At 42.8% G+C, this 22,514-nt stretch overlaps 1 protein-coding gene across 1 annotated transcript; it reads right to left on the reverse strand.

Annotated features, from left to right (window-relative positions):
* Positions 1–557: 557 nt before the first annotated feature.
* Positions 558–21,797, reverse strand: LOC126195616 (uncharacterized). Its single transcript, XM_049934242.1, has 2 exons — positions 21,682–21,797; positions 558–1,785 (listed from the first exon to the last, which is right to left on the reverse strand). The coding sequence occupies exons 1-2, from the start codon at positions 21,795–21,797 to the stop codon at positions 558–560; spliced, it is 1,344 nt and encodes a 447-aa protein (XP_049790199.1).
* Positions 21,798–22,514: the final 717 nt, after the last annotated feature.

Below are 22,514 nucleotides of genomic sequence, written 5' to 3' on the forward strand. Positions count from 1 at the left end.
GTGAGAGAGGAGAGAGAGAAGAGGGCAGACAAAGGAAGGAGGAGGGAGATGGGATGGGGAGGGATATGATTGAATAGAGGTGAAGAGGGGGTAGAAGAGGGGGAGAGAGTAGGTGGCGAGGGAGTAGGTGGCGAGAGAGTAGGTAGTGAGAGAGTAGGTGGCGAGAGAGGAGGTGGCGAGAGAGTAGGTGGCGAGAGAGGAGGTGGGGAGAGAGGAGGTTGGGAGAGGCGGTGGGGAGAGGGGGTACAGAGAGCGGGGTGAGGAGTGGGGGTGGGGAGATGGTGTTGTGGGGATATGGTGTTGAGGGGAGAGGGGGTTGGTTGAGGGGGTGGGGAGAGTGTATGTGCGGAGTGGGGGTATGAGGAGAGGGGCATGCGGAGAGTGGCATGAGGGGTGAGGGGGCATGAGGGGTGAGGAGGCATGAGGGGTAAGGAGGCATGAGGGGTAAGGAGGCATGAGGGGTAAGGAGGCAGGAGGGGTGAGGGGGCATGAGGGGTGAGGGGGCATGAGGGGTGAGGGGGCATGAGGGGTGAGGGGGCATGAGGGGTGAGGGGGCATCAAGGGTGAGGGGGTGTGAGAGGTGTGGGAGTGGCGTGGTGAGGGGGTGGCGGGGTGAGGGGGCGGCGGGGTGAGGGGGCAGCGGGGTGAGGGGGCGGCGGGGTGAGGGGGCGGCGGGGTGAGGGGGCGGCGGGGTGAGGGGGCGGCAGGGTGAGGGGGCGGCAGGGTGAGGGGGCGGCAGGGTGAGGGGGCGGCAGGGTGAGGGGGCGGCAGGGTGAGGGGGCGGCAGGGTGAGGGGGCGGCAGGGTGAGGGGGCGGCAGGGTGAGGGGGCGGCAGGGTGAGGGGGCGGCAGGGTGAGGGGGCGGCAGGGTGAGGGGGCGGCGGGGTGAGGGGGCGGCGGGGTGAGGGGGCGGCGGAGTGAGGGGGCGGCGGGGTGAGGGGGCGGCGGGGTGAGGGGGCGGCGGGGTGAGGGGGTGGCGGGGTGAGGGGGCGGCGGGGTGAGGGGCCGGCAGGGTGAGGGGGTGGCGGGGTGAGGGGGTGGTGGGGTGAGGGGGTGGCGGGGTGAGGGGGCGGCGGGGTGAGGGGGCGGCGGGGTGAGGGGGTGGCGGGGTGAGGGGGCGGCAGGGTGAGGGGGTGGTGTGGTGAGGGGGTGGTGGGGTGAGGGGGTGCAGGGTGAGGGGGTGGCAGGGTGAGGGGGTGGTGTGGTGAGGGGGCGGCGGGGTGAGGGGGCGGCGGGGTGAGGGGGCGGCGGGGTGAAGGGGTGGCGTGGTGAGGGGGCGGCGGGGTGAGGGGGCGGTGGGGTGAGGGGGCGGCGTGGTGAGGGGGCGGTGGGGTGAGGGGGCGGCGGGGTGAGGGGGCGGTGGGGTGAGGGGGCGGCGGGGTGAGGGGCAGCGGGGTGAGGGGCAGCGGGGTGAGGGCGGCGGTGTGAGGAGGCGGGGTGAGGAGGCGGGGTGAGGAGGCGGGGTGAGGAGGCGGGGTGAGGAGGCGGGGTGAGGAGAGGGGGTGGAGAGCAGGGATTGGAGAGCAGGGATTGGAGAGGGGGAGAAAGGAGAGGGGGAGAGAGGATAGGAGGTGGTGATGAGAGGGGAAAGAGGAGGGGCAGAGTGGAGAGGGGGAGGTTAGAGTGGGAGAGGAGGGATAGGAGAGGATAGGTGGGAGAGGAGAGGAGGGGAGAGCAGAGGAGTGGGAGAGCAGAGGAGGGGGATAGGAGGGGGAGAGAAGGAGAGACAGCTTGCAGAATTGCAACAAACTTTCCGAAATCAGTCTCATTAAATGGAATCTTTCCTCTACAAGAAGTTTCATCGAAATATAAGTACCAGTGAAGTTCACTAGTCGCTGTAGTTTTCGAATTATTCAAGAAAAAATTACAGACAGAATCTTCAAAATGCGTTTTTCTTGAATACTTCGAAATCCTTGGGTACATCGAAAATTTATCACAGTAGAAACTTTAACTAGATTAAACTTCCTACAGGAAGACCTGTTCATTTTCTTCAGTTGGACTAATAACAAGCGCTTAGCGAGCGAGAGAATATTAAAACCTTGCGTACCGTTTTTGAAGGCACTGTGGGTTGCATAGGTAGGGACAGATGATCACGCCATATACACTACTGGCCACAAAAATTGCTTCACCTGGAAGATGACGTGCTACAGACGAGAAATTTAACCGACAGGAGGAAGATGCTGTGATATGCAAATGATTAGCTTTTCAGAGCATTCACACAAGGTGGGCGTCGGTGGCGACACATACATCGTGCTGACATGAGGAAAGTTTCCAACCGATTTCTTATACACCAACAGCAGTTTACCGGCGTTGCCTGGTGAAACGTTGTTGTGATGCTTCGTGTAAGGAGGAGAAATGCGTACCATCACGTTTCCGACTTTGATAAAGGTCGGATTGTAGCCTATCGCGATTGCGGTTTATAATATCGCGACATTGCTGCTCGCGTTGGTTGAGATCCAATGACTGTAACGGATCGTGAACAACGTCTCGATCCCTGAGTCAACAGATAGGGACGTTTGCAAGACAACAACCATCTGCAGGAACAGATCGACGACGTTTGCAGTAGCATGGACTATCAGCGCGGAGACCATGGCTGCGGTTACCGTTGAGGCTGCATCACAGACAGGAGCGCCTGCGATGGTGTACACATCGACGAACCTGGGTGCACGAATGGCAAAACGTAATTTTTTCGGATGAATCCAGGTTCTGTTTACAGCATCACGATGGTCGGATCTGTGTTTGGCGACATCTCGGTGGAGGCACATTGGAAGCGTGTATTCGTCATCGCCATAGTGGCGTATCACCCGGTGTGATGGTATGGGGTGTCATTGGTTACACGTCTCGGTCACGTCTTGTTCGCATTGACGGCACTTTGAACAGTGGACGTTACATTTCAGATGTGTTACGACCCGTGGCTCTACTCTTCATTCGATCCCTGCGAAACCCTACATTTCAGCAGGATAATGCACGACCGCATGTTGCAGGTCCTGTACGCGCCTTTCTGGATACAGAAAATGTTCGACTGCTGCCCTGGCGAGCACATTCTCCAGATCTCTCACCAATTGAAAACGTCTGGTCAATGGTGGCCGAGGAACTGACTCGTCACAATACGCCAGTCACTACTCTTGAAGAACTGTGGTATCGTGTTGAAGCTGCATTGGCAGCTGCACCTGTACACTCCATCCAAGCTCTGTTTGACTCAATGCCCAGGCGTATCAAGGCCGTTATTACGGCCAGAGGTGGTTGTTCTGGGTACTGATCTCTCAGGATCTATGCACTCAAATTGCGTGAAAATGTAATCGAATGTCAGTTCTAGTATATTTGTCCAATGAAAACCCGTTTATCATCTGCATTTCTTCTTGGTGTAGCAATTTTCATGGCCAGTAGTGTATTTTATACAGCGTTCCCAAGCTGTAACGATTATGAAGCACGTTTCTCATTCTGAAATCGCATTTGAATGTTGTTTCTTAGTCAGAGGATCGAGGTAGCATGTAAGAAAGGGAAACGTCTTCCTGCAGATATCGGAATCGGACAGCGTCAGCACAATGCCCTTTCGATACCGGATTTATCGTTCCCAGGTATTGTTCCTAGTGTTCGTCGGTATCGGAAGATTGTCACGTCAATATGGAATATGGATTCATGACGAACACACTCAACGCCAAGCAATATCTCAGTGGCTAAGAACGAATAGCCCCAGAGAGGGCAGGATTATTGTTGGATGTCACGGACCTTGAGTCAAGGAATGGGCTTGCTTGCAGGAGGACAGGTATCTCCACGTGTAGTGCGCCGAAGTCATGAGTACCACTGACAGTCAGCAAGGTGACCACTTGACGCGGCAGCAGATAGAGGCGCGCAGCAGTGGAGCTGGCGCCGACTACTGGAGACAGGAGTGGCCTCACGTATTGTCTTTAGACAAAACAAAGTTCTCTGTACAGAATCGCGGTGGAGTAGAACAGTGCGGAAGCTCAGAGGAGAATGATCGTGGTCATATCACATTCGTCACCGTCGTATTGGAGCAGCGCTTCACGTGATGGTATGTGGGGTGTTTGGATAAACAGTACGATCACCTGCTGCTACTCATAACATTAATTTTTATCAAAATTATTCGTTAATTAGTGGATACAGAGAAGACCCAAAGTAATGAAAGCGTTTTCTGCTAAAATATAGACTTCCTGTCTTTACTTCACGCCGCTCGTAACAAAGATCAGAACATGTAATAAATCCAGAAATAGTTACTTCAACTTCTTGAAATTTTTCGAAATTTACGTAATTCGAACATCAGGAACAGCAAGTCAAAGTATTTTAAATTTATTAATTAAGGTTTCCTTCAAATCTGCAAATAATATTTTTGTTAGTGAATAGTTTCGAGCATTTTTGTTCATTCTCAAACCATCGGAAGCTACAATGTTATTAACAAAACACGACATACAACATTTCCAAACATTCTGCGTGCAGAGATTACAACATTGCAATGAATCTCGTGTGACATATTTACATTTGTAATACTTCGTTGTAAATAGTAGCTACGTTTGTTTCTACATCATATATATATATGATAAATGTTATTTGAGTGCATCAGGCGATTGTCTGAATACATTCAAAATTCGATAGGTGTCTTTATTTGTTTATATAAATTACAAATTTACAGGCTCCTGGATTTGCTTTTGTGTGTCCATAAGGTCTGACTCTCAGATATCATAATGTTACAGTTAAATACATAACTGCTTTTCTGAATCATGAACGACTATTAAAAGAGCAAAAATAACTGTATGTAAATTACGAGTGTCCGTTCGTCAACTTGTTCGGTTCCTCTGTCTTCCGTTTATATATTTCCCGTCTGAATAACAATGTTACTTGCGTGTATCAGGTGATTTTTTGATACATTTAATATTCTACAGGTGTCTTCAGTTGTTGATACACAAAAAAAAATTAACAAGCGCCTTTAGTTGTTTATTGTATGTCCATAAGGTCTGTTTCTCGGAGATGTGATAATATCTATGTATTTAGCTGTAACATCACGATCTGTGAGAGACAGACTTTATGGACACATGATAAACAACTAAAGGCGCATGCCATTATTTATATGAACAAGTAAACAGGCCTGTCGAATTTTGAATGTATCAAGATAATCGCCTGATGCACTCAAGTAACATATGTTATATTGATATGATGTAAAAACAAATATATTATGTGCAGTGAAACATTAACAATGCAGGTGTGTTATAGAATGTGAGACTGTTATAAGATATGCACAGGAAATGCTTAAAAATGTTGTATTTCTTGTGTTGTTAATAACATTGTACCTCCTAAGGCAAGACATGGTTAGAGAATAAACGAAAATGCTTGAAACTAGTCGCTGACAAAAATATTATTTCAAACTCTGACAGAAACCTTAGTTAATAATTTACAAATTTTGACAAGTTTTATTTCTACTCAAGACCATAGTATAGTGACAATACAATCATCATAAACATGATTATTATTACTATCGAATGATTGCGGAATGAACATTATCTACAATAGTCGCGTACGACATGAAGGAGGACTTGCTCTCGTAAACAAAACTATTGGGCCCCGGTAACCAAATAGAATTTTTTACTAATGTAAGGGCGTGAGGTATGGAAGGTTCAAAATGGCTCTGAGCACTATGGGACTTAGCTTCTGAGGTCATCAGTCTCCTAGACTTGGGACTACTTGAACCTAACTAACCTAAGGACATCACAAACATCCATGCCCGAGGCAGGATTCGAACCTGCGACCGTAGCGGTCGCGCGGTTCCAGACTGTAACGCCTAGAACCGCTCAGCCACGCGGCCGGCGAGGTATGGAAGGCCTCATTTGCTTACGACAGGGGTGGCTGCCGTTACTACTTTTGGAAAACTATAAATAAATATTCATATTACCCAGCTTCAATAGATATTATTACATCAAATATGAGCTTCATTCGATATAAGCTTCTCAGCACAAAATTTTCGGACAGATGGTACAACACAGTTCACTGGCGTCGTGCTGTTTCTTCGTAGGCATAAATGATAGCAGCAGCAGCAGCAACAGCCCGGAAACCTCCAGGCGAGGCTGTGCAGCTAGGTGGTAAGCTGGCGGGGAGTGATAACACCTGAGCTCACAGTCCGGCGTCGTCAGCTGGAAGAGACGCTGCCGCCAATTTCGCCTTGCCAGCATCAAAAGGCTAACTCCAGTGCGCCAACTCCGGCTGCGTTATGTGGCTCTTTGTCTCGTGGCATCTCCTCTGCCGGAGAGGGCCCCAGTTGGCGGGAGCGCGTCAGTCGCAGAGGTTCCTATTTGCTCGCTTTGAACGGCGAACATGAGAGCGCTGCTGCAGCACACGCCAGGTACGTGAACTGGCGATACCGATCTGGCACCGCAGCTAAACAGCTTACAGCTTACGCGTGCGCAGCGTGATGTGAGCTGTAGGTCAGGAGTGGATCGACGAGGGCCTGGGGCACACCAGCGAAGGGAACAGAGAGAGGAAGTGTGTGTGTGTGTGTGTGTGTGTGTGTGTGTGTGTGGGTGGGTGGGTGTGTGTGTGGGTGGGTGGGTGGGTGTAACAGAGAGATAGGTATGGAAGATGGGGAGCTCAAAAAGGGCGACAGAGACATGAAAGTGGTGTTCCGAGAACGGAACAGAACTGAATAGATGGGAAATAAATCTGTCTACAGAATCTTCTATTTAACGATGATGTACATTATACTGAAAACCGAATTTTTTTTTGTAGTGTGCAATGCTACCCAACGTGAAATTAAGGTGTAGTTGATACATGAGGTAGAAGTTAATTTATATAAAAGATAAATAAATCAGTCACTGATAGGTAACATCAATCTATGTCTTTGTTCTCTAAATGTAGAAATGGAAATTACTTAAAATGCAAGAAAACGTTCTTGAGTGAGTAATTTGCTAACTGAAACTGTAAAGTCTTTAAAAATAAATGCTACAATAGTAATAATAATTGGTTTAGCTTTATGGGTATTGCAATAAGCGGGTTGTTGTTGTTGTAGTTGTTGTTGTTGTTGTCGTCTTCAGTCCTAAGACTGGTTTGATGCAGCTCTCCATGCTACTCTATCCTGTGCAACCTTCTTCATCTCCTAGGACTTACTACAACCTACATCCTTCTGAATCTGCTTAGTGTATTCATTTCTTGGTCTCCCTCTACGATTTTTACCCTCCACGCTGCCCTCCAATGCTAAATTGGTGATCCCTTGATGCCTCAGAACATGTCCTACCGACCAATCCCTTCTTCTTGTCAAGTTGTACCACAAACTCCTCTTCTCCCCAATTCTATTCAATACCTCCTCATTAGTTATGTGATCTACCCATCTAATCTTCAGCATTCTTCTGTAGCACCCCATTTCGAAAGCTTCTATTCGCTTCTTGTCTAAACTATTTATCGTCCACGTTTCACTTCCATACATGGCTACACTCCATACAAATACTTTCAGAAACGACTTCCTAACACTTAAATCAATATTCGATGTTAACAAATTTCTCTTCTTCAAAAACGCTTTCCTTGCCATTGCCAGTCTACATTTTATATCCTCTCTACTTTGACCATCATCAGTTATTTTGCTCCCCAAAAAGCAAAACTCCTTTACTACTTTAAGTGTCTCATTTCCTAATCTAATTCCCTCGGCATCACCTACTTAATTTGACAACATTCCATTATCCTCGTTTTGCTTTTGTTGATGTTCATCTTGTATCCTCCTTTCAAGACACTGTCCATTCCGTTCAACTGCTCTTCCAAGTCCTTTGCTGTCTCTGACAGAATTACAATGTCATCGGCGAACCTCAAAGTTTTTATTTCTTCTCCATGGATTTTAATACCTACTCCGAACTTTTCTTTTGTTTCCTTTACTGCTCGCTGAATATACAGATTCAATATCATTGGGGAGAGGCTACAACCCTGTCTCACTCCCTTCCCAACGGATACTTGCCTTTCATGTCCCTCGACTCTTATAACTGCCATCTGGTTTCTGTACAAATTGTAAATGGCCTTTCGCTCCCTATATTTTACCCCTGCCACCTTCAGAATTTGAAAGAGAGTATTCCAGTCAACATTGTCAAAAGCTTTCTCTAAGTCTACAAATGCTAGAAACGTAGGTTTGCCTTTCCTTAATCTTTCTTCTAAGGTAAGTTGTAGAGTCAGTATTGCCTCACCTGTTCCAACATTTCCACGGAATCCAAACTGATCTTCCCCGAGGTCGGCTTCTACCAGTTTTCACTTTTTCTATTCGTCTGTAAAGAATTCGTGTTAGTATTTTGCAGCTGTCACTTATTAAACTGATAGTTCTGTAATTTTCGCGTCTGTCAACACCTGCTTTCTTTGGGATTGGAATTATTATATTCTTCTTGAAGTCTGAGGGTATTTCGCCTGTCTCATACATCTTGCTCACCAGATGGTACATTTTTGTCAGGACTGTCTCTCCCAAGGGCGTCAGTAGTTCCAATGGAACTAGAGAGCATTATTTAAGGCATCAAAGATCATTCGCAGTTCAACTGTTAAACAAATTTCTAAAATAGTTCATGAAGCTAACGTTATAATCTGAACAATCGCCTATACACACGAATATCTTAGCACATGAAATAGATACGGATTTAGTGCAAAGATTCTTCCACACTGCAGTCTGATATTTAGAACACTAAATTGCACATAATACATAGTCCGCAGAGAAAATAACTGTGTGGTAGTCTGTGAAGTGACTGATTGTAATGAGAAGAACGATAGACTTTAAACTCGTTACTTACGTATGAATAGGTTCGGTAATGTTGCAATTGGCTTGGACAACTACTTATTACGTCTTAATGACAGAAACACTTCTGATCTTAAAACTCCTCACGTTTGTCACAGCCATTCAGTCTCACACAGTTCTCAATCTATCCAAAAATAAGTGACGCAGTACCTGAACTTGAAGTGGATGCATTCCACATTCTCCCATTTTCCCCTTAATCCTTTCACGAAAACTTTTACCATTTTTCATTTAATTATGTTTAAGTCAAAACACTATCATGTATGCAAATGAACTGGAAACTGTTTCATTTATGATATGGCAGCTTATTAAGCTTCAAATCATCAAATCTCTGACACAGGGTGTAGCTTACTTTGTACGTCAGTTCACAGTTTTAAATTGACTCAATAACATTAATAACATATGCAGATAATAGAGCACAGTAAGTAATTGGAGCATAATACATTAAAATATTAGTACAATCTAATTTATATAGCACAATAGCTAACAAGAGCAATTTTAGATACGTAATAGAAAGAAGGAAGTAATTTACATTTATGTCACAAGTTCTTCACTTACTATGTAATAACACCAATCTTGCAATTGTGGTTTTACAGCCACTTTGAATTATTTTATTTCTATTACTGTCTTCATTTGGTGGGGAAGTTTATTGTAAAGTTTTTGCCAGTTTTCGTGGTCCATTTTGTCTGAGAGTTGCGTTTGTATACTCACAGTGCAGGTCCAATTTTAGCCTGGTGTCATATGTGTGGACTGCTTCATTTGTACACGCTACACTGTTTTAGCTCTGTGATTTTCCTTAGGTTACTATCTCAAGAAAATACAGACACGACATTGGTAGTGCCTGAATCGCTTTGAAAATGGGTCTGCAAGAGTTTCTGGACGTAGTATACGCAATTGCCCTTATGATCCTCTTCTTTCTGTGAAACCTCTTTTGCTTATTGGCAAATTGCTCCCAAAAACAATAGTTATTACTGGATCAAGGCCATTTGCATAAAGGTACTTTCAAACTATTTTTCACAGTTTTACATTTATGTAGCAACAAAACTTGTCATACCAAAAGAATCACAGCGATGTTACGCATCATTATTTTCACACTTCAGTCCGGTACTGTCTCACTACAGACCCAGACTCCAGCTGAATAACTGGTGATCGTTCACGCCAGCAACGAAGGCTATCTCTGGCGACAGAGTCACAGTAAAAACTTGCAAGAGCGGCACTCTCTATTAAGTGCACATATACTGAACTAAATTTTACGGCAGTATCCTTAGAAAATCAGCAAAGTTTACTTAACTAGATTTGACGGCAGTATGGTTAGAAGGTGAGCGAAGTTTACGTTCACAACCTACAAGGAGGATGCAGGGAGGAAGACAGAAGAGAAATTAAAGCCACAGATTTATTTGGCGTGTGCGTGTGACATCCTCGGCAGTCAGTTACCGATAGCATCTGTCCTTTGTATGTCTCTGTCATGTTGCTGGGAAACTGGAAGACGCCGGCCCGCAAGAGGGCGTATGAGCAGTGTCGGGTGGGGAGATAGGGAGGGGTGCGACAATCAAAATGGAGGCCAACGGCTGGCAGTAGTGTGGATAAGTGGAAATCCGGTTTTACCTAGGACGTGTGAACGCTCCACTGCACCCAACATAACTGGGAGGCAGCGTCCCAGCCTGTGGAGTATTACTGGCGCCAGTTATCAAGTTGGAATTTAACTGTCAGCAACTCTATCACTAAAGGAAGTGAGTCTGGATGGGGAACCAATGTGGGGCTTTATTGTGGTCTTCATAGTGAGCCCATTTCTGTAATGGGCAGCAAATTCCTACTTAAGTGACGTGTGGCGCACTGAAGGCATACGTTTTTATTTGTCTGTCGGCTACATGTTTACCCAATTTTCTATACATGTATTCTCGATTTATGGTAACGCTGGATCGTTATTTGGATTTTTATTCCCACTTAATCGCGTTACTTGGTAGCGTGGCCTGGTTGACTGTGTACGCAAGACCGCGCTTACTGTTAAAAACTTTCCATAAACTATTTGTCTGACATATTATCCTTTCAGTGCTTGCCAGCCTTCTTTGGTGTATTGTTGTTTTGTATTTTATTAGAATAGTCTTTCTCTTGACCTAGAAAAGAAACTTGTACGATCATTTATACTTCCAGTTATTGGTTATAGCGTGTTCTCCTCCAAAGTCTTTTCCAGAAAGGTTCACAGCGCCTCGAACTGTTTATGAACGCCTGTGCTCGATGTACCTGTGACGTTCCACCCTTTGATCATTTTTCACCATCACATGCACAGCTATCCTGGCTGTCTCTTTTATTGTTTTGTCAACCTAAACTGCCCCTCAAATCACTCCTCGACCCTAATGCTCAGAGAAAAATCGTCTCTGTCCCAACTAACTGTTCATCCACTTATCTCTGACTCCTTCTCAGTAGCAAGTACCTGACTGAAATAACCTCACTCTGTATATAAGAAAACTGAATAACATTTCCATCTTCAGAAGACAGTTAACGCAACAACAATGGCTACCATTGTTCCTGTGCATGCTCGTTATCCCTTTACATCCTTCTTTAGAACCAGATCTTCCTCATCTGCCAGTATTCTTAGCTGGGGGTGCAGTATCCTTAAATTTCCTTTCCTCAGAACTGGCTATATTAGAAAACATTATTTTTTACACCTATGATTTCATTTTATATCTACTACTGTCATCTTATTATTATTATTATTATTATTATTATTATTATTATATTATTACTATTAGTGTCAGCAACAGCAGAAGTGGGAGTATTGCCAATATTAATTTTATTACTTCCTAGTATTATTTACTCACATTGTGTCTACAGACTCAAATAATTTTAATACTTTCAGTCATATCAAAATTGTTATTTTGTGGGTATCTATGATGTAAAAATAGGCACTGTATGCGTAAAACACTGGCCCTATGTAAGAGAGGGTCTGATACCTGTAATGAGATCATGTTAAACAAATAATTGAAATAAATAATTCTTCTTATTAGTGTGGGATACATGACAGATTAGCCATTATTTAATACTTTGTTTATTGAATTCAAGATCTGAAACGGAAAACGACTTAACTCTATGATTTAGCCGGTCGCTGTGGCCGAGCGGTTCTGGGCGCTTCAGTCTGGAACCACGCGACCACTATTGTCACAGGTTCGAATCCTGCCTCGGGCATGGATGTGTGTGCTGTCCTTAGGTTAGTTAGGTTTAAGTATTTCTAAGTTCTAGGGGCCTGATGACCTCAGATGTTGAGTCCCATAGTGCTCAGAGCCATTTTTTTGTATGATTTAGTTTCTCCTCTAGCATAAATCACATCATTGGTAAGACAAATTCCTCGTATATCTGTGGCAAAGGCACCTACTTTTGGAAGATCACTGGCCAGATGATTGCAGTAAATCGGTATTACGTACTATTAGCTATTTGCGGAAGTAGCCACGGCATAATAATTATGTTGTGATTTGTTTGTTTTCCGTTACTGTCAGCAGAGCTTAGCTAATTCTTTCTGTTGAGTTGATTGGCTCCTGCAATTATTCACCTGCCTTCAGACCCCTGAGATTAAGTCTTTGCCTTATTTTGGCGTTCTATTTTTCAATCTTGTATGGTGTCAGCCAGGAGGCCTTTATCTTCATAATTAGTTTTCCTAATGATTTAAAGATTCTGGGCAATTTGCCGTAAAAAGGTCTCACAAATTTCATGTCTTGTACCTCGTGTTTTGATCGGTCGTTACGCGATCAAGCTCACTGTGTTTATAAGCTCAAAAGCCTACCTGTCCGCGGAGGCGTGCTTGGACTTAAGCTTAAAGCCCCTTAAAATAATTGCTGATTGGTGTCTTATATTCTTAATGGAATTTGGTGTAAATCTTAAAGCTGCTCCGCCAATTTTAATACTTGTGCGCATGGCCGAAGGCCGTTATTTCCGTTTCCTGTCTCTGTCCAACATGATATCAAAAATTTATGAGTACTGACATTTTTTTAACTTAAGATTGGTCAGCGTTGCCGTAAGTTACTTCTTGGGGGCGAGGCATCTTGTTCCTTAATGAAATTTGTAAGTAAAATTTTATTGCTTAAAAGGGCCAAGCCACTATAGCCATTTGTCATTGGGACCGAAGCCATTTGCGCAGTTGCTAAGTGTAGCTATTTGTTGTCTTTGGGGTTCCGCCAACATACAACGATCTTTATTATCTGTTTCCTTTTTTAAAATTATTATTCTGTTCCCATGCATTTTAAGGAATTTATTTATTGATGCGCATTATTTATTAGTTCCCGTGTGGTGTTGTCGGTCTCCCATCGCGCACCTCCCAAAGTGCCGGATAGGAGAGTGTTGTCCAGATATGGAAGGTACCAGGGAAATAAAAGACCTTGGGTGGACCAAACTAGTAGGTATGATGGCCAGTGGCTGTAAGATAAGCAGAGGAGCTCCCAACAATCAACTGCTGTCTTGCAGGCAGTAGAGGGATCTACAAAGGCTAAGAATGTTCCCCTAAAAATGGAGCCAGCTACCCGGCGAAAGGTAGGGGACAACCCCTCAAATGGTTGGGCGAAAGATTAACAACCTTCCCCAGTAAAAATCAGTTGTTGCGAATGCTAACAAAACAATAAGCTGGAAAGATATTTTGATGACGACCCCAGCAAACAAATAAAGGGTAAGAGATATGTACACAGGAACATGGAATGTGCGGAGCCTATACCAAGCTGGAGCACTACGCAAGTAAACAACCACGGTATAAAATTATTGGCTCTCCAGGAAATTAGGTAGAAGGGAAGCGACATAATAAACACGGAAAACTTCATTATCTTCCATAGTATCAGGAGGAAGAATACATTTTGAATAGGTTTTGTGGTCGTTAAAGAACTGGAACATGCTGTGATGCGTTTCCAACCAATTAATGACCGGATATCCATGTTAAGATTAAGGGGCAAATTTTTTCAACATAACAATTACAAATGTACATGCACCCACAGAGGAGGCATGTGAACAACAGAAGGACGAGTTTTATAGTGAGGTAAAACAATTGTAAATCAGGCTCCAACAAATGATGTTACGATCTTAATAGGAAACTCGAATGCAAAAATAGGAAAATAAGGGGCCTATCAGCCAACTACAGGGAGACATAGCCTCCATGAAATATCAAATGCTAATGGAATTAAGGTTGTAGATTGTATAAAATTATCACTGTCACCGGTACATCTTTTTGCCACACAAAGAGATACACAAATAAAAATGGATGTTACCCGATGGACAAAGTAGAAATTAGGTAGACCACATATTAATTGATCGGAGGCACGGATTGGTCATAATGGATGTTAGGAGCCAATGTGGAACTGACTGATATTCAGACCATCATCCAGTGAATAAAAAAAAAAAAAAAAAAAAAAAAAAAAGGCCACGAACAAACGAGTTTTCATATTAAGAAACTGAAGTTAGAAGAAATACGGAGAGCATATCAGACGAAAATATAAGAGGAGATTAAGAACGATACCAACACGTTAAACGAACATATAGAAATAATGTGGAAACGATGTAAGACTGGAATCCTCGATGCACCTAGAGAGGTTTTGAGACACGTACGGGCTCAGAGAAGAGTTGAGGAGCGTAACAGAGCACGAATGAAATTATTTGAGAGAAGAACTAGAGAAAATCTGAATTAATATAATGAGAAGCGCTGCGTTTTAAGCGGGTTTGCAGACAGGAGAAAGGAGCATCAGAAAACAAAACACTGGAAGAAATTGAACAGCTAGCTGAAGAGAAGCAAGTATGTGAAATCTGCCAACAGATTAAAGAACGGAAGACCGGGTTTCAAGCCAGAGCAAATATATGTAGGAGTAAAGAAGGTGATTTGATACGGTAGAGTAATAAAATACTTGACAGATGGGCAGAATGCTTCCAAGAATTGCTGAATCCAGAAGTAGAAGGATTAGAAGAAAAAGAACTGGTGCAAGTAACTTATTAGGTACCAGAGGTCTTAAAACCAGAAGCCACACTGGAGGAAGTGATATAAACCATTAAGAACTTAAAAAACAATAAGACACCTCTAGAAGATCAGATTCTGGCGGAACTTCTCAAATATGGTGGGGAAACACTGTGGAAATAACACATAAAGCAAAGCCGAGCATCTAGTAGGAGGAGAGCATCCCAGTTGAATGGAAAACGTTTATTTGTGCGCCATACATAAAAAAGGAGATAAATTAAAATGCAAGAACTACCCAGGAATCTCCCTGCTAAGTAGTACATATAAAGTGTTCTTCTAGGTTCTAACTAGGAGACTTACTCCCGATCTGGAAGAGAGAATTGGAAAGTATCAGAGAGATTTTAGAAGAAATATGTCAACAACTGACCAAATATTCACATCACGTATACTACTTAAAATGTTACGAACATCAAATAAACATACACAGGTTTATATCAATTTTAAAGAAGCATATAGCAGCATCTCAAGAATGGCATTGTGGAATGTAAAGAAAGAGCTGGAATACCTAAGAAGCTAGTTAAACCTACTATGATTACCCTTAGTGAAGCCAACCGTAAAGTAAAAATACAGGGCGAAACCTCCAGAGAAGTGAAGGGAAGAAGAGACTGAGAGAGGGTGACAATATTTCCCCACTGCCATTCAACCTCTGCCTGCAAAAAAACCGTAAGTCAGATAGAGTGAAATAGAGGAGGAACCGTTTTTAATCGTTCACGTGGTATTTAGCCTATGCTGACGATGTGGCATTGCTCGCACGAAACACTGCTGTGCTGGCCGATACCCAGCAACAACTGGAGAGAAGTACAAGGGAACTTTGCCTGGTAGTCAATGTCAAAAAGGCCAAATACATGCCAATGACCAACCAGCGAACCTACCAAATCTGCGGACAAAGAGTTTGAAAGGGAGAGAGACTTCAAGTACCTCGGATCGATTATCACCTCAACAGCGAGATGAATGCTATAATAGCAGCGGGCAACAGATACTACTTTGGCGCACTACCCATGCTTAGGAGCTCGCTTGTATCACGAAAATCTAAAATCCTCGTTTACAAAACAATTATAAGACCAGTTGTAAGGTGCCGAGAAATGGACCACCTTTGCAAATGAGGAAAGTATCCTTAGCACTTGCGAGAGAAAGGTTCTGCGTAAAATATACGGCCCAACATATGATCAAGAAGGTCGGCGCATCCGTACGAATGCAGAATTAGAACAACTTTTTGAAGAGCCTGACATTGTCACTACCATTAAAATAAGAAGACTGCGATGGACAGGGCATGTGGTCAGAATGGAGGAAGACAGATCACGTAAGAGGATTTTTGATGGCAAGGCTGGATGCTGACGACAAAGGGAAGTCCCAGAAAGAGATGTGTGGACAGAATTGAAGAAAACGTGAAATAGCTGGGTGTCAGAGGATGGAGACGGAAAGCCATGGACTGGATAGCATAGGAGGATGCTGTTATCCAGACCAAGGCCCTTTAAGTAATAAATAAGTAAGTAAGTAATTACAATTTACTGGCTATCAGTGCTCCCAGTATTACACTGTGTATATATCTAATTTTTAAGTGTTCTGGGGTTAGCTTTTTTGACTAGAAATCAAACCGCCTTCATTTCCGGATTAGAACTTCGCCAGTGCTCAAATTAAGAGTAAGAATCTTCCGCAATGGTAACCGAAGACTTCCACCGTAAGAAATGACCATCGTTCTGCCTACGGCCTTGTCAAAGAGGACAGAGGCTGAGGGTACTCTATTGCCTTTCTGGACGAAAACTGTCTCTAAAATGCGGAAGAATCAGCATTGAATAACAGCTTGACGATGTACGACGCAATGGATACCAATACATTAAAGACACATAATGCGTATCCACAGGACATATCGTCTGTAATTGGAGAAGTATCATGATGATCTCTCCATTGGAAAAAAAAACCTAGGTTAGTCTCTCATTTGGAGCTCCGTGTGCAGGCTGCCAGAGGGGACATGACCACAAGAAAAAGGTCAAATAATCAACGAAAGGATAACGTCCTGCAAGTTGAGGCGAGAAACGTCAAAAATTTTAAGGCAGTAGGGAAGCTACAAAATCTAAAAAGGGAAATGCTAAGGCTCAGTGTACATGTAGTAGGGATCAGTGAAGTGAACTGGAAAGGAGACACGAAGTTCTCGTTAGAAGAGCGTAGGGTAATACCAACAACAACAGAAAGTGGTGTAACGGAGTAGGGTTCGTTATGAAAAGGACGATATGGTAGAGAGTGTGGTACAGTGAACAGTTCAGTGATAAGCTTGTCCTCATCAAAATCTACAGAAAACCAACTCGGACAACAATAGTTCAGGTATGCATCCCAACGACGCAAGCAGGGGATGAAGAGGGGAGAAGGCATATGAGGATATTGATAGGATAATTCAGTACACGAAGAGAGATGAAAATCTAATAGTCATGGGGATTGGAATACGGTTGTAGACAAGGGGATAGAAGAAAGCATGATGGTCGGAATATGGGCTTGGTGGTACGAACGAGAAAGGAGAAAGACTAACTCAGTTCTGCAATAGATATCGGTTAGTATTAGCAAATACTCTCTTGAAAAATCACAAGATGAAGAAGTATACTTCGAAAAGGTCAGGTGGTACAGGTAGACTGCAGTTAGATTACATCATGGTCAGGCAGAGATTCCGCAATCAGATATTGATTTGTAAGGCGTACCTAGGAGCAGATATAGGCTCTATCACAATTTAATAATGACTGACAGTAACCTTAAGTTTAAGAGATTAGTCAGGAAGAATCAATACGCAAAGAAGAGGGGTGCAGAAGTATTAAACGATGAAGGGTACGCTCGAAGTTCTCTTAGGATATAGATAATGTGATAATCAGTAACTCAGTAGGCAGTTCAGTTGAAGACGTAGAATAGGGCACTCACACATGTTGAAAAGAAAAACATAGATACAAGGAAGGTAACTGCGAAGAAACCCTCGGTATCAGAAGAAACACTTCAGCTTGTCTAAGATAGAAAGAAGTACAAAAATGTGTAGGGAAGTTTAGGAATCAGGGAATAAAAACCAAGACTGAAATAAATAAGAAGTGCAGGGAAGCCAAGGAGAAATGACCGCATGAAAAATGTGAAGAAATCGAATGAGAAAAGACTGTCAGAAGGAATCATTAAGCATACAGAAAAGTCAAAACAACCTTCGGTGACATTAGAAGCAAGGGGTATAATGAGAGTTCCATTGTTAAAAGCAGAGAGAGAGGATAATTGGGACGAGTACATCGAAGGTCTCTGTGAGGGGAGGATGTGTCTGATGATGTGACAGGAGAAGAAACAGGAGTCGACTGGGAAGAGATGGGGTATCCAGTATTAGAATTAGAATTTAAAAGAGCTTTGGAAGACTTACGATCAAATGAGGCAGAGCGGGTAGAACATCCCATATGAATTTCTAAAGTCACTGGGGGAATGGCAAACAAACGATTGTTCACGTAGGTGTGTAGAATGTATGAGACTGGCGAAATATCATCAGATTTTTTTAAAAAATCATCCACACAATGCCGAAGGTTGTAAGAGCCGACATGTACGAGAATCATGAGACAATCAGCTTAAGATTTGCTGACAACAGTACTAGTAATATACAAATGAATGGAAAAAAAACTAAGGATGTGTTGAATGACGATCAATTTGGCGTTGGGAAATGTAAAGGAACCACAGAGGCAGTTCTGATGTTGCAGTTGATAATGAAGCACAGCTGAAGGGAAATAAAGACACGTACACAGGATTTGTCGTCCTAGAAATAACGTTTGGCAATGTAAAGTGATGCAAGACGTTCGAAATTCTGAGTAAAATAAGGGTATGGTATAGAGAAATATGGGTAATACACAATATGTGAAGAACCAAGAGGGAACAATAAGAGTCGAAGGCCAAGAACGAAGTGCTAGGACTGGAAGATTGTAAAAAAGGCATGTGGTTCAATCTAGGCGTCGAAGAAGTGGTGATGGATATAAAAGAAGGGTTCAAAATTGGGATTAAATTTCTAGGTCAAAGGATATCAATGATCCTATTCGCTGATGACATTGGTATAATCAGTGAAAATGAAGACGATTTACAGGATCTGATGAAAGAAACGAACAGTCGAATAATTACAGAATACGGACTGAGAGTAGATCGAAGAAAGCTGAAAGTAATTAGAAGTAGCATAAATGAGAACAGAGAGAAACTTAACACTGGAATTAGGGATCACTGAAGTACAAGAGATTAAAGAACTATGCTACACAGGCAGCAAAATAGTTCATGATGGAAAAAGCATGGAGAACATAAAAGGTCGACCAGCAGTTACAAAGAGCGCATTCCTGACCAACCGAAGTCTACTGGTATCAAACACAAACATAAATTTGAGGAAGAAATTTCTGATAATGTACGTTTGGAACACAGCATTGTATGGTAGTGAAACATGGACTGTGGGAAAACTAGAACAGAAGGGAATCCAAGCAACTGTGATGCGGAGCTACAGACGAATTGTGAAAATTACGTGCACTTTAAAATTAAGGAATGAAGGGGTTCTCCGCAAGGAGAACATAAAAGGTAGACCAGCACTTACAAAGAGCGCATTCCTGACCAACCGAAGTCTACTGGCATCAAACACAAACATAAATTTGAGGAAGAAATTTCTGATAATGTATGTTTGGAACACAGCATTGTATGGTAGTGAAACATGGACTGTGGGAAAACTAGAACAGAAGGGAATCCAAGCAACTGTGATGCGGAGCTACAGATGAATTGTGAAAATTACGTGCACTTTAAAATTAAGGAATGAAGGGGTTCTCCGCCGAATCGCCGAGGAAATTAGTGTATGGAAAACACTGATAAGAAGAAGGGACGGATGATCGGACATTTGTTAAGACATCAGGGAGTTACTTCCATCGTACTAGAGAGAACCGCAGAGGAAGACACGCACTGAAATAGATCCAGCAACTAATTGATGATGTATGTTGCATAAAACTGCCACTGCTTACGTGTATACAGTTCTGTTAACAAGCACCTTACCACTCTCCATCAGCCAGAGGTGTGAAGCGCATAATTTACTCCACTGCCATCGTATGAATTTATTTTTAATGCACATTTTATATTAACGACAATTGTCATTCTTTTTACTACACGCAGTATTTTGCTTCACATTCTGAACTCTGGCAGAGCTGAACTGCCCGCTGAGGAGCTACCAGCGTCTTCTCTTCGCTACGATACACACCTGTTGCTGACGTCATATCTCCGGCCGCAAATGCAGACGTAGGCCAAAATGCGTACTGACATTTAAACATTGATATCTCCGACAACACTACAGCTAAAATATTAAAAATTCAGATAGATATAGCCTAGTGCAGAATATTCTGTGCAGCTTTTGTTTGATAGTTCCATGGATATCCATTTTGTAAGGATTTGAATTTTTAATTACCAGTGTACAATTGATGTGCCTTTTGTCATAATGTAGTAAAGAATTAAAGCTGAAATTTTACAGCTTACATCTGCATAGAAGTCAGGTAAAACGTGTACAACAGATTTTTGTTCAATCTTATAGTTACTTTTAAATTAATTTTTCAGCTTTTTGTTAACGGAAAGTGCTCTATTTTTTCTCATACAGAAATGTGAACTTCTCTCAGACACAAGATAAAGAAAAACTGTTGTACAGGATTATTCAGCTAGTGTATATTAAGAACTATTTCAGTTTTGGGATTTTCGCTTTTAAAGTTCCTGAGGGAATTTACATTATATCTCAAAAAATCACACTATGGGAAATCTCATTTAAAGATTTCTTTTAGTTTTTAACGACGTTGCCATTCTCTAATCACTAACGCTCTCCATATTCATAATCTTCACTCTCTTCTTTATCTTCCTGGCTTATTCTCTTCCCGTGCCTCCTTTGCCTAGCCAGCTTTTGCTTATTTTCTTCTGCTGAGTGGTCCTTCTCAAGTCGTGCTTCATCTGTGCCTCTGATTATCCTCAGTGTGAATGCAGGTGGATAGAAGCCTAATCTTTGCAATCAGTCCTACCTTCATTTCCACTATTAAACACTCGACATGCATCACATGCGGCTATCTTCACAACATTTGAGGAGATAGATGTTGCTTTTGGGAAACGCACCCATGTAAGGTGATTGTACCTCTTATTTGTATTTTACGTTTTCCCATGTACACATTTTTTCAGCATTTCAGGATTGGGTAGATGTCTGAAAGTTGGTTTTATAGCATTTAAAACAGAAAGTGACAAACCATGCTTATGAATGTATGGCTTTCTACTGGCTTTTGACTGAAGATACTTGCACCACAATATGTCACAAAAGTCAGTGGTGCGGATTCTAATCTGTAGAATGTTTGTGGATGAATATTGCCCACACCACTTTCTGAATTATTCTCGCACTGTGTACATTTTTCCTGACAGCTTATCCATAATATATTTGTAGTGTGTGAATTTATTTGTCTGTCAATCTGTTAACACCTCCCAGTTACTTTCCATCTTCGAATTTCTTGCCCTTCATTTCTTTCTTCAGTCTGTCTGTCTCGCATTTGCTTTTGAACATGTCTCAAATATTCTAGTTTTTTTTTTTAATTTTAATTTCTGAACCGAAAGGAATTCTCCATAAAGCAGCTTCAGCACCAGAATCTCCATCCCCTAGAGACCTCACGTAGCTTACACCACATCGTTCAATTGGTATTTGGAATAGTTTCATCCCAGCTACTTCCATCTCACCACTTGATTCCTGGTAATTCTTACTGCACACTTCCTTTTGTTTCTGCTCCACTTTCGTTCTTCACTGCTGTCAGTGACAATGAAAGCAAAGTTTGCTCATTACTTGTAAGTTCAAAATTTTCCCTACTGACGAAGATGCTACTCTATGAAGTGATGCATGGCCCCTCTTCATCCAGGTTCCACCACAGGAGACGAACAGATCTGTCTTAACAGCACAATGACCTTCTTCCTCTTACCTTCTGGCATCTACAGCTTCCTCAACAGCTGCTTTCATGTTTTCCTTGCACTCAACCTTAACAGCACCGAGGAGTGTTCTGTTGCAATCAGTGAGCATAGGCACTGGTGAGGGCATGTTCACGAAGCCACAAAACAAATTGGGGTATATTACTTGGAATGCCAATTGTGGCATTGTCATCATACAGTGTAAGGCCCTTGGTACCACAGTTACCACAGGAAATGAAGCATTAGTCATATGGGCAAGTATTTCTACGTCAGTTAACCTAAATCCACCGTAAAATTCGTCTTTGGGACTGTACACATCATCATCAATTGTTTCACTGATTTTCGTCGATGAACTCGGTGATTTCATCAAAAGTTGTCCTTCATACTCAGGAGAAACGCTTATAGTACTCTTATTTAAACTTTGTGTGCCCTTACACGTGAAATTACATTTTCCCACTTTTTTTTTAATACAAGACTACAGTTACGATCCGTTTTGAGCAAAACTAAACACGAACTCAGTTTGTAACACGTGAACTACTTCAGGCACTTCCTTTCTTTAATGTGACAGATAAAATAACACAAAAAAGTCTAAGAGCATGGAAAAAAGGGCGTGGCAGGTGCAGACAACCAAATAATTTTTTAAACATATTTCTAGGCAGATTTATATTATGAAACCTTGAGAGACCATTCTTAATACATCAACCGAATAAATTAAGCAATAAAATGTTCCGAGTTTTTTCATGTTTTGCCCTACATCTGCCCTCAAGCAGCGTATCTTCCATGTTTGTTGATCACCGTAGATCTCGCACCTGGTAACTTTAGCCCAATAAACAGTATTTTATGTTCT

The sequence above is a fragment of the Schistocerca nitens genome, chromosome 7 (assembly GCF_023898315.1).
Source record: "Schistocerca nitens isolate TAMUIC-IGC-003100 chromosome 7, iqSchNite1.1, whole genome shotgun sequence".
Classification (NCBI taxonomy): Eukaryota; Metazoa; Arthropoda; class Insecta; order Orthoptera; family Acrididae; genus Schistocerca; species Schistocerca nitens.